The sequence below is a fragment of the Haliotis rubra genome, unplaced genomic scaffold (genome assembly GCF_003918875.1).
Source record: "Haliotis rubra isolate DU_JTF1 unplaced genomic scaffold, ASM391887v1 Scf222, whole genome shotgun sequence".
NCBI lineage: Eukaryota > Metazoa > Mollusca > Gastropoda > Lepetellida > Haliotidae > Haliotis > Haliotis rubra.
Genome location: NW_025766248.1, coordinates 559,270 through 572,526, shown reverse-complemented (window position 1 = coordinate 572,526; position 13,257 = coordinate 559,270). Strand labels below are relative to the sequence as shown.

Genomic DNA, 13,257 nt, shown 5'->3' with positions numbered 1-13,257 from the left:
TACCAAACATAACTCCTAAACCAATGCACCGAATCGCTTACAAAAAAATCACACAGATGCAAACCGAGGTGTAGATATTCCCCTTAAAAATTTCTAGGCTCTAGGCCCAATAGCAAAGGTGAGATAATTCAAAATTAATTCCAAAATTGCACAGTTTGACAGCAAATATCTCAAGAACTAATTGTTCAAACACTTCCAAATCTCTTGTACAGATGCACAATGGAATTCCCAACAATTTTGCCTGGACGGGTCAAGTCGCTTAAATGCAAATTCTGCACAGAAAGTGCCAGTATGGTAGATGCAGGCTTGGTGATTCCAGAACACTAATTGTTTTGACCGTAGACCCAAGAACAACTGAGATACAGCCTTTTTAAAGAGGGAACTATTTCTTCTCCGGAACTTCTTAAAAAGGTACATGACCCCCACGAGCCCTCAGATACAATAGATAGAACTAAAGACAAGGAGCCCTCATTGTTGCCTGCAACTATATTTCACTATATATTTGTATACACTATATCTAATATTTCTTTAACTTATATACAGCTAGCATCTAAACTTCACAATTTCATGGTCTCAGTAAGGATACACACAATTATAATCTCACATACAGTGATAAAAGCATCTTTGACATAGATGATTATTGTTTAGATGGTGGCACGAATATGCTTCCATGGAAAACAGAATGGTCGGATTTTGAAATGTCATGAACATGTTGGCATCCATTGAAGTGATGTTCGATTCAACTTGCTGTAATATGAATAAATAATGTTATGAAAAGTTGTGAAAGTTTGTCATCAGTCTTCCAGTGAACGACACTGAAAATGTTATTAATATTCTAAATTATTGTGAATTTGTCTGTGCTGTCCGGGAATAACACATAATGCAATACAACACATGCAAAGAAAATTTATTGCACAGCAATGCTTTCTTGACAGCCAAATCAGAGCATCAGGAGAGATATCTCAATCTGTTCACAACCAAATCCTTCAAAAATAAAATGCACTAACAGGCTTACATTAGTGTTTTGAGTTTAAAATATTCTTGTTCTCGCTCTGAAGGCTCCAAAATACTGCCAGATGACATCAGTCCGATTACACTGACATCAGTCCCTACATTGTAGACAGCAACACACTGAGCCCATATATGTACAAGAAATTAACAGGATGCCCATAAATGTTAAAATAGTTTATACAATTTCTATGTCATGTTCTACTGCTAGTCTTAATTCTTAGCAGAGGATATGTGGTATATACAGAATTACTAGAATAATGACTTTATCGTGAATGAATAGTTGGGAAATGATACAAACCTGTGCCACAAAATGATCATAGAGCTATGCCTGTTGTCAATCAGTGTGAAAGAATGGGAATGATTAGTACTCTTATTCTATATCACCAATTTACAACCCTATGATTGCTTTGTCGAATGGTGTCCCAGGGTGCCATTGTAGAAGGCGATCTTAGTGCTAAGGTGATCATAACTCCCATACCTTAACATAGACTTACGACTGGCGTAGCTCTAAGGTGACCGTAACTCCCAAACCTTAACATAGACTTACGACTGGCGTAGCACTAAGGTGACCGTAACTGCCAAACCTTAACATAGACTTACGACTGGCGTAGCACTAAGGTGACCGTAACTCCCAAACCTTAACATAGACTTATGACTGGCGTAGCACTAAGGTGATCGTAACTCCCAAACCTTAACATAGACTTACGACTGGCGTAGCGCTACGGTTGCTTTGTACAATGGCACCCTGGTCTGTTTGACAAATTGATCTTAAGGTGATTAATATCTATACATTAACTGACTTGCCTCAATCAATGCATGAGTATCGTGTGCACATAGACCATTTTGAATCTTGTTAAACTAAGTATAAAAAGACACGGGACTGAAGACATACTAATTACCATCACTGCTGATACAATATGAAATGATAAATAACCAAATTAATTTACAAAGTGAAAGATTATATACATAAATAAAAATGTACATAATCATAACATTTAAGGTTATATTTGAGTCTACTTTCAAGCACTTAAAATATGACTAGGCAATTGCATTAGCTCTTAGCAACTGGATTACTGCAGTCGGTGTTCAAGTCTGGACTAGCGAAACCAGTGGTTGAAAGCATGAGCTTGAGGATCATGGAACCCCAACAGCATGGTGACGTAGTCTGAACACTTCCTGTTGGTGGGCTCAGTAGGTAAAGCAGTTGTGACATCACACTGAAGACCTTTAGATACAAAAGAACACCAACTTGGTCATGCATTCAAACCACCTGTAGGTTGGCTCAATGGGTAAAGCAGTTGGGCTTCATATTGAACAGTATTTCAGTTGTCACATGTCAGATAAAACATTTGCTTGTTTGTTCAATGCTGCACTTAGCTATATGACGGCAAGCTGTAAACAAGTCTTGACTAAACAATCCAGTGACTGACATCATGAGCATCAGTTTTTGCCATTATGATATGGCATGCTTCAACCAAATCAGCAAGTCTGACTACCTGATGCCGAAACAGAACTGATAGTTGATTGAATCACCATCACTTGGCTGTTGCTGTTAAAGATAGTCTTCTCTCTCACATACAAATCATTCCTATATCATCGATAAACACTGACAAATCTGCATAATCATTGGTCAGCTGCAGTCAGCAACGTTCAAACTATATCACAGCAGCCTGAAATAATACAGTCAAGGTCAGAAAACTAAGCTGTTGATGTGAGCACTGTCCAATGGCTTCCCAAGATCTGACACGTGAACCAAGACACTGAATCTGATCATCCAATCCAAACTTTTCAACTCATGACAAGTAACAGTACTTGGGCATATTTTAAATACTATGCTTAAGACAAAGAAATTAGCATAGCTTTAGATAGAGTATGAAATGAATTCATAATTGACATATATAACATGTAATGACTGTAAATGCTTATAACTAGCAGCACGATAAATGCCAAGATTTCGCTTATGGGTAAAAGCAATTTACTTATAATGTAATATATGACATTCAACATATTAAACATTACTGCATGTGAATTCATTCTGAAGTCGACAGTTCCATTATAATTGAAAAATCACATTCTTCACATACTATAATAGAGGAATTCATCCTGGGTTCCAAGCTAAGTGCCATGGTCGGGCAATTTGAGAAAATTGGAAGTTTGTAAAATTTATAGTTTCTTCTTTTCAGAGATATTTTAACATTGCATGCATTCACTACAACGACGTAAAATTGAGCCTCTTCCTCTCTTTTAGTCTTATTTTCAGCTGAATAAAGTAAATAACGTCACCTTGACCAAGCCATCACATTATTTATAATTATATGTACATGAAATAAGAACTTTTTACACTTACACAGGAATTTTTACAGACAATTTCTGTAGGCATTGGTCTCTCAGCAGGTATAGATAAATCCCTGGTATGATTACAAAATTACTGTCAACGGATTCAAAGACTAAAAGCAGATTTGAAAATCCATTTTTTTAATTATGTACAATGTGATGAAAAGGTTACAAATGGAATGTTGGCTATGAAGTATTATTATTATAACATGTATGATACAGAAATATTGTGCTTATCACCCTCCTAGTCATCGCATGATGGAGATATTTGTTGAGTTTCTATGTACAGGGTTGTGGAGAACCATAACATACCATCCTCTTTAATCCAGGGTAGTTTATCACCATACTATAAATACCCTGGAGAAATAGCTTCATTTTCATGTGTGGTGTCACAAAACAGCATTTTTATACAAGGGAAACATAATCTATATTTACTTGCTATTCGCATAAAACTGTTCATGTGCATTATATATCAACATGGAGTGAGTGAGTGAGTGAGTTTAGTTTTATGCTGCTTTTAGCAATATTCCAGCAATATCATGGCAGGGGGACACCAGAAAGGGGCTTCACACATTGAATCCATGTGGGGAATCGAACCCAGGTTATGAGCAAACGCCTTAATCACTAGGCTACCCTCCCGCCCCACAACTTGGAGAGAAGTCCTTATGATGCAAGATGTCCCAATATGTATTCGAGACGTCACACAATGTGAGTAAAGTATAGTTCTTATTGTTCCTTTCAATCTTGAGATATATTTTTAATTCAAGTGTAGGACTAGTTTAAGCACTATATTTTTTTAACCCAGCACAAAAAAAACCAGGTAATCAATAGGAATAGAAAATAAATCCAACTGCACTGGAGATATTACACTCTGGATAATCATGGATAATGATAATCGTACATCTCATCAAATAAGTCTACAAATGATTGTTATATAATCTTTGAAATGACGGAAGAGTTTTGATTTTTGGAAAAGTCTTAACTCGAGTATATTTCTACATTTAATCAAGGGAAAGTGTTAACGTGTCACAGAAATACTCACAAACATATCTGTATAGTTATTACCAATAATAACAATAAGAAGAATAGTCTGGTGTTAGGGTAATTAATATTCATAGTAGCTGTAAGTTATCCAAGACCTGCATATTTGAATATATATGTATAGACTTTTAAGAACTGTGAAGCAGCTCTTGACTTTGTGGCACTGTGAAGCAGCTCTTGACATTGTGGCTCTGTGAAGAAGCTCTTGACTTTGTGGCACTGAAGCAGCTCTTGACATTGTGGCACTGTGAAGCAGCTCTTGACATTGTGGCACTGTGAAGCAGCTCTTGACATTGTGGCACTGTGGAGCAGCTCTTGACATTGTGGCACTGTGAAGCAGCTCTTGACATTGTGGCACTGTGGAGCAGCTCTTGACATTGTGGCACTGAAGCAGCTCTTGACTTTGTGGCACTGTGAAGCAGCTCTTGACAATGTGGCTCTGTGAAGCAGCTCTTGACATTGTACCTCCATGAAACAGCCCTAGACACTGTGGACGTCACAAGTAAACCATACAATTCTACACTTCCAGGGCTATCCGCCAGAGTTCATGATAACACTGCAACCTTGATAACACTTTGATAAGCTGAGAATTTGTCTCCCAGCACTACAAAAGCTACTTTTGGAGGGGTAAGTACAGAATTGTAAGGGCAAAGTTCAGTAAGTAGGACTCCTGTTATCACACAGGGCAGTGTTAAACCCCTTCCCAGTTTCCAAATAACCAAATGTCTTGCAAACCATGAATGGATGAAGTCAATACTAGCACAGGGTAATTCACATGTCAAAGTATAGCATTTCATAACAGAAACCATCTTCACATATTTTGTGAATCAGTGTTGAGGGCGGGCATATTCTTAGTTAATGTCGTGTAACATGTACAAAAGATGTACAAATTCAGAACCAATTGTATGTTTTTGCATGGAAGCCATTTCCAAATTCCCCTCTGCCACCATCCTACCTGTGTAATCTCATTCAACATGTTTTAACAAACCTACCATTAAGTACACTGCACAAGCTCTTCACAGATACAATCAATACACAAAAAGACCTGGAAGTGTAGTTTGGCTAAGGTAAATCGCAGACATCTATTCATATGTACACCTGAGATACCATAGCTGAATATATGTCTGTTTCATTATGAAGATTGCAACTTTCATGTCCTGATAAGCTGTTTTAACCTTGCTATTATGGTTACATTGATCACAGAGAGTGTAGAATACACCTGAAGTTTACACACCATAAAATACACATACTAAATATATATTTGCTGAATCAAAGAGCCAATTATGTTTCAGTGACCTTCAAAGGCATAATTAACTTGTTGGCTGAGGATATGCACACCAAATTAAGTCCTTCTTCACCTGATAATTCAGAGCTGGGAAATCTGAGAGAGCTGATACTACTGGGTTTTTTTGGAAATAAGGGCTTTGGATGTTGACAACCAAGGGAGGTAACTATGTAACTGAAGTTACCTCCCTTGCCATCATGGTCACTGCAACTGAACACACACATCTTCAACCAAATTAAGTATCAATATATCTTCAAACTTCAAACTCTTAGAATCATTTCTAATTCTGTCTCACTACAACTGTCATCTCTTTTACTAGTTACTGGAATTTAGGTGTATTATGTGTGTTAATGATGTCTGCTGACGTCAATCAGGGAAACCAGAAGAAGGCCATGAAAAATGGTTGATTCTTTCATGCAGCTGACAACGTCACTGCTGGCGGTGGTGGTCTTCATGTCTTGTCGGCAAGCTGGGCTTCAAACAGATCCAGAAGCCGCTTTATCTCTTTTCTGGGGGAGAGTTAAGGAAAATGTCTGACATGACAAACATTAACAAGATTTAAAATATTTCCTCCATGGCACAAAGGTAAACAGGAAGATATGACTCTCACAGATCTTGTACTGGTTGAATGAATGTTGTGTAATAATGGTCGTCCCTCTCATTCAACACATGAAATATCACTGCTTTACCATAATTCCTGCATATCTGACTCAAACAGTTTGTAATACTCCCAACATATTTTCAACCAAGTCAGAGTTGACACTCATAGTGTACTGTGAATCCAAATAACTCCTCCAAATACCTAAACAATTCAAGTGTTCTGACTGTTAACTGCAATACTGAGAATTGATCATTATAATCATTTTGTTCACATAATATTTTCATGAATTTAGAACATTTCTAAAATGACTCCCCCAAACATTTACTGTGAGTCACCATGACAACCATTTTTCAAAGTCTATGTAAAGCCCTGATTACTATGTCATACTTACAGTCCACCTGAGATCAAGATAGCTGTGTATTTGCATCCAAGACTTACAATAACCTACCATTAACCAGTTCAGTTTATATACCTCAAGTACAATCAAGCATAAAAGATTTAGCTTCATGGCAGGGGACGTCAGAAAGAGGCTTCACACAAATGTGCAAATGTTCAGAATCAAACCTAGGTCTGACCTGATGCTTCAACATCTAGGTATCCAAAAACTCATCACAATAACTATGTCCACAGTTGAAATAAACATGTGGGGCCAGTGTGCAAAATAGTTTCCAAATATTACTAGCCAGTTGGGCTAGCTATGCCTTAAAGTTACTAGCCCACGATATAAAATCACTAGTCCGAAATTTGAATGAAGACCCAGGTTTCATCATTAAGCTGCTAATATGATGAACATTTTTATCAGGCCATAATATTGCATGATTTAAAAGTGAGTTAAAAGATAACAAGTCGGAGAGAATGATATATTTACAAAATGACCCCATGAAAATTCACTAGCCAGTCAGGCCAGTGACTGTGGAGATTTAGTGGCCCAACTGGATTTTTACTAGCCACTGGCTAGTGGGCCAGTGGCTATTGTGCACGCTGTGTGGAGCAGGCAGACACTGAACATCTTCAATGGAAAGGATACATTTTTTCTGCCAGCTTGTAGACTGGCTGCATGTTTTTACTGAGTTCCTCACACTTGGCCATGAGCGCGTTCATCGACTGAAACAAACAACACATTATTTACAGACACACCATTCAAACTCTACCTGTCACAAAACTGTATCTCAACAAACAAATGGAACTGATCTAAATGTAAGTGCCCCTCTTGCAAGCAACCCATTTCTGTCCATAGCATTAGCATGCCAGCATACTACAACATATAACATATGAAACACAACCAGTATAACATATGCACACTAACTACAGTAATCATAAATATGGTAATTTGGTTCTGAAGTGATTACTTGTCACTTTGTTGTCTTTTAAAGGAAAACAAACCTATCTCTTTATGAGAACTATGCAGATTCTAAAATATTCAGATATAAAAATTTCAATGTGCAGGCAGCCAATAGTACACCACTGACCCTGAAAATAGAGGCATTCCTTGTGTGGTCAATACTGGTTACCTGGGCAGTCACATTAACACATGATTGCCCAAAGCTGTCAGAGGCAATTATCACAGTTCTATCAAACTCACACAAGAAGTAAGACCAATCTTACCTTAATACTCCCATCTACTGACTCACACGTGACGTCCACCGATTTCCGGTATGCATCAAGACAGCCAATTGTGATTGACGACATCTGAAATAGGATTAACCATAACTGAAATCGTAATAATTATTATTATCCTGACCTATGTTACACATTGTCAGGATGAACAGACTTCTAGGACTAGAAAATGTTCAGCCACACAGACTGCCAACAAAAATGACAAAAGAGCTGACAAATCTTTCTTCCACATTTTTCAATTTACATACAGTAATAAATTGTGTCTTGACCAGCTTTATTGAAAGAGATTTAGTGATGTCTTTTGATTAAATCATCCTGAAATTGGTCTCATCACTATGATCTGCAAGGCAATGTGATGCAATTTCACTGCACAGCAGTATCTCAAACTAGGAGATATTGCTTAATTGCAGCAAAGAGATATCTTCGGTGGATGCTTGTTTTGGATGATAGAAAATATCCATTCAAATCTAAAGACTGACCTTGTGGAGATTTGCTTTCAAGTTTCCCATCATCAGGTCAACGCTATCCGCAACAAGATGGGCCTGATTCTCAAGTTCAAGGACAGCTTGAGGGTCAATTGGGGGAATGTCATCTGGACTCTGCTGGAACAGACTGCTGGGTGACCGGGACATTCCTGATGCTGTGGAAGTGGCCATTGAAGTGGACACAGATGTAGAACTGGATACACTCCGTAAACTGGACCGTCTGCTACTGTAGCAACTTGAGTCTGTTGGCATGGTGACAAACAGGTTGGTTCAGTGAAAACTGTCATCCATAATCATAATAGTGTTAATTTAGGAATAAAAGCTGTCAAGTTAGTATGCAGGGAAGGACAATGTTTGCTTATCAACAAGATGTCAGATTTGTCCAGTTTGTCACAGTAAAACTGTCACACCTGAAACAATGTGAAACTACCGGGTATTCAATAATGAGAAGACGTTATCTTTTCACGCCTATATAACATGACAAATTAATGAGATAAGATCAGGAACATGCTGTGAAGTTATTGCTTCTTTGACAATATGGTACTGATATCGTCAACGGATGTTCAAACAATAGAAACAGTAACCTGAAAACAAATCATGATTCTGATGAATTAATAAGGGTACAATTCACACTGTAAGTACATTATGAACTGTCTAAACGCAAATACCAGAATGAATAACAAATCAATGGGCTACCTTACAGAAAACCAATATCATATTCATGGTATCCAACAAATGTGATGACAGATGGTGAGAAAAGACCTCTGCAGCACGCAGACTACTGAAGCCATGACAATTTGACATGTCAGATGAACACCCTTTCATCACTTGCCATGGTGGATCAGTGGAAAAACAACTGGTTTCAATACACTTGATATGTGAATTTGTCGGTTGATCACATCATGGAAATTTCATGTAATACAATTGTGACCTTTAACCCATCAAAAATCTACATAAGGAGCATAATAGAAGGATGTTAAAAATCTTTGGTCATTTAGTCCTGCTTCAGTTAAATTAGAAGGTCAAGGACATGGATACTAGCAACTGAGTTTGCAGGCTTTCTACAATTTTAAGAAACATTAAGAATAAAAGGATGACACCCATATATGTTTATAAATCTCAAACACACTTTCCATGAACCATAGGATATGTCTTTTACTAGTTTAATGTACATTAAAAAGAGATACTTAAAGCTTTGTCATGTATCACTGCCTTTTTAGGTTAGTGTTTAAAAAACTAGGCTACATATACAAAGGTTTTGATCCACTGAACTATCAAAGAAACAGTATTTTGTGAGCAAGAGAGGTTGTATTTTATATGTATCCAGGAGATTTTATGTCAACAGCCAATGTCAGTAGAAATTTCCTCACTTCTAGACTAGAGGATCACTTCTACTTTACATTACTGATGTAACAACTGCTAAAATACTATTAAATGACCAAAGGTAGTTTGTTTGGCATGCTTGTTAAAACACACATCTGTGGTGAGTGTTTCAATTTTTCACAAATTTACAGTTGATTGTGTTCTTTGTTACTATTGCACATACTCCACCGCCAGCTGATCTTTACAATGCAAGGCACACAACTCAAAATGTTATTTCAAAGTATAAGTGCAGGGACACAATAACTAAAGTACTGTCGGAAATAGAAAAAAACTGTTTTTAGGCTGTTACTCTGAATCCCTAAAATTTACACAATTGCAAATAGCATATTCGAAATAACCCACTTCAGCCTAACTGGAAGTTCAGTGGGATCACGTATCGATATCCAGAAAAGCATGTTTACTCCAAAACTTAGAAAAATACCATGCTGCAGAAAATAATAGATCAGCTATGAACATTAGAATACACTCAGACACATTATATGACTCACACTCTACTCCGACTCGACTCACCCATTATGTGCCGCTCACCTACAGGCACAAGGGGTCATCTCAAAGATATTTTGTGCTTTTTCATGGGACCAACTGAAATCTTACGTTGTCATATTTATGTTGTCTTGACGAGAGTGTGACAATCTTTAGTATATAGGTGGCATGACCACCCGAAAGATCGACAGGACTGGATATTATGCGTAAATTGTTATGACGTGCCGTGTACCTCCCCAGTATAATTGCTCTAAAGGATTATCTTATCTTAGCTGATATCTCTATCCCACGGAGGCCCGACCCCTGGTTTTGCTTTTGAAGGCTGACCCTCCTATCTGTTTCTTTTAGTGACATTAGACTGAATGGTAACATCCTAAAATCAACTTTTGGCTAAAATTCTTATTTTTATGTCAGCTATCATTTTATAATGAATCTTAATTTCAAATTGGGCATTTTGTCCTTTTGTAATACAATATCGTTAAAACTAATTTGCATAAAGCCATGGTCTGTTCCAAATATCTTTAGGCAGATATCCTTGTAAATTTCTTCATTAAATATTTCTCCGCTTTCCTATCTTCTACTCCTTTATTTTTAAGGATATTACTTTATTTGTAGATAAACAGAGATATCCTTGCAACTCTCTATTAAATTAGGTCTTCTACTAGTTTATTTTTAGGATATAAGATAAACAGAGATGCCAATCCTAATTTAAATTAGTATTTTGGACATAAACTGATGCAAAAATTAGTATTTTCTGGGAAAAATTAGTATTAACCTTTCCAAAGCATTTTCATATTTAATACAAAATATATAGATATGTATTCTAAGAACTTGTTATTAACATTGTACTCACCTAAATCAGTAGTAAAAACATATTGCTGGATACTGAATAAAATGTGGTTGCAATTTATTGTGCATGGTACATATGCTATTGATAATTCAATTTAATGTATTTTTTAAAAACTTCATATTTTTTTACTGCTATCGTAGTCAGGTATTTTTAGTTGTATTTTCGTATGGAATACAATAAAATCGTATGGGTTGGCATATCTGGATAAATTGGGAACAAAGTAAAACTTCTTATACCAAATACATCTGGAACGTGCTGAATACCTTGCCTCCAATTTAAACCTCTGTAAAGTAATATATCCAAGGTAATATTACAAAGAGGGTCTGGATTAGCAAGGTATCCTCAATCTACATAACGATGACATACCTGTTCTAGACAACGGACTACTTCTTCGGATTTTTTCCTGAAGATCTTCTGCCACGAACTCTATCATCTCACCCTTTCTCATGATAGTTCCCTGAGGCAGACTCTTGGACAGGTACTCATCCGAACCAAAACCGTCTGTCCGCCTCAGCACTGAGTTAATGTCAATAATTTCACTTTGTGTCCTTCCTCGCTCTGACTGACCCCTAGGGTCACAGCTGACCGATCTGATCTGAACGTCGCTTCTGCTTCGGCCGCGCTCCACCTGCTGCAGTGGTCTCGGCAATGAAAGACTATCTGGACGCAACACACCATTAAGGGTAAGATAATCATCTTGGGTTTCCCTTATATCAGTTTCTGAAACTTCATCCGACTCTTCATCATTGTTGGTAAGTGACATCTGGCGCTGGGAGTCACTTAAGTCATTAACTGTGTCCTCGTGTGAGCTCTCTTCCTCCAAAGTTTCAATGGAGTCAGACTGAGTGTCATAATCGGCACTATCTCCATCACTCGGTTTCTTCTCCCGTCGGACATTTTTGGCATTTTCACTCAAAGCTGATAAAATGGTTGTGTCAGCATTTGTTGGAGTGTCCTCAGACTTATAACTGCTGCCCTGACTTAACAAAGGAGCTCTTGTTTTCTCTTTCTCCTTGCCTTTCTCCTCTGGGCTGACATCATGACCATTTGTGTACACAGTTGCTTGGCCATTAGCTTGACTTAACTGTTTCTCATGTCCTTTCACTACACCATTCTGAAGATGTGTGTCCGACTTGGAATGAGTTGCTGAGGTTGCCACGTCTGAGTCCCCAGTGACCTCGCTCATTCTCTCTGACGTGAACTCTGTAAAAACATAATATCAAGTCCTGAATAATTTCAAAGAACACAGAGATAAGCACCTCTGATAACACATTTTTCACTACGATTTTGAGGCATAAATATAATATCAAGTCCAGAAAGATTTGAAAAAAGACCCAGAAAGAAAAGCGCTAGCTGTAAGACATTTTTCACTAACATTTACACCTCAAGTGCTGTTTGATCTGCAAGCAGTACCCAGCTCTGAAAATTGCGAGGGTTGTTTGGCTGGCATGCAGTATCTAACACATATGACCATAATGCTTAGTCTAATGAAAGATCCAAGGTCAGAAAAGAGATAGGTTCAGCCTACCCTGACACAACTAACCCTAAGGATTGTAGATCAGAGAAGGAACCACAGCTGGAACCAGTTAGCACTATATGGATGAACCTGACATGCTGTATTGTTTCACAATGTTACATCATTAAGACATTAATGTAACTGTTTAATGGGAAGTCATCTGACGTTATGACTGACAGAACACTGCAACACATTAAACATATACACACATGTGAAAGAAAATGGCAAAATTGACTTCTGTTCAAACTAGACTTCCTGAAAGTGAGAGACAATATAAACAAATGCAGTCGATTTCTTCTATTGAATGAATTTTGATTTCATGTACAAATCACTTTGTCCGCTTCATCGGTTTTAAATATCTTATCACACTGTAGATATGCTTTTGATGCGCATATCTGGCACCAATGGTAAACATGGGAACTTCAAAAAGAATATGTGGTCAATATAAATTTTCCGAGCAGCCCGTTTTATGTAAGATAGCATACACCAAACAATCTTAATTAAATCGTTCATGAAGGTTTTGGAAGAGTGAAAACAAAATGGGCATAAAACCAGCTATTAAGAGTTGTAACCTTTTCCAAAAGGAAAATCTTCCTTCCTATTTACATCACGAGACTTCCTTGTAATATCGGAAACAACTTATTACGCATG

The 13,257-nt window shown here is 37.4% G+C and overlaps 1 protein-coding gene across 1 annotated transcript; it reads right to left on the bottom strand.

Annotated features, from left to right (window-relative positions):
- Positions 1–890: 890 nt before the first annotated feature.
- On the bottom strand, positions 891–13,240 carry LOC124277489 (BLOC-1-related complex subunit 6-like). The gene is made up of 7 exons (XM_046713191.1): positions 13,179–13,240; positions 11,457–12,293; positions 8,369–8,616; positions 7,878–7,961; positions 7,300–7,376; positions 1,714–6,180; positions 891–1,500 (listed from the first exon to the last, which is right to left on the bottom strand). The coding sequence occupies exons 2-6, from the start codon at positions 12,274–12,276 to the stop codon at positions 6,123–6,125; spliced, it is 1,287 nt and encodes a 428-aa protein (XP_046569147.1). The 5' UTR covers positions 12,277–12,293; positions 13,179–13,240; the 3' UTR covers positions 891–1,500; positions 1,714–6,122.
- Positions 13,241–13,257: the final 17 nt, after the last annotated feature.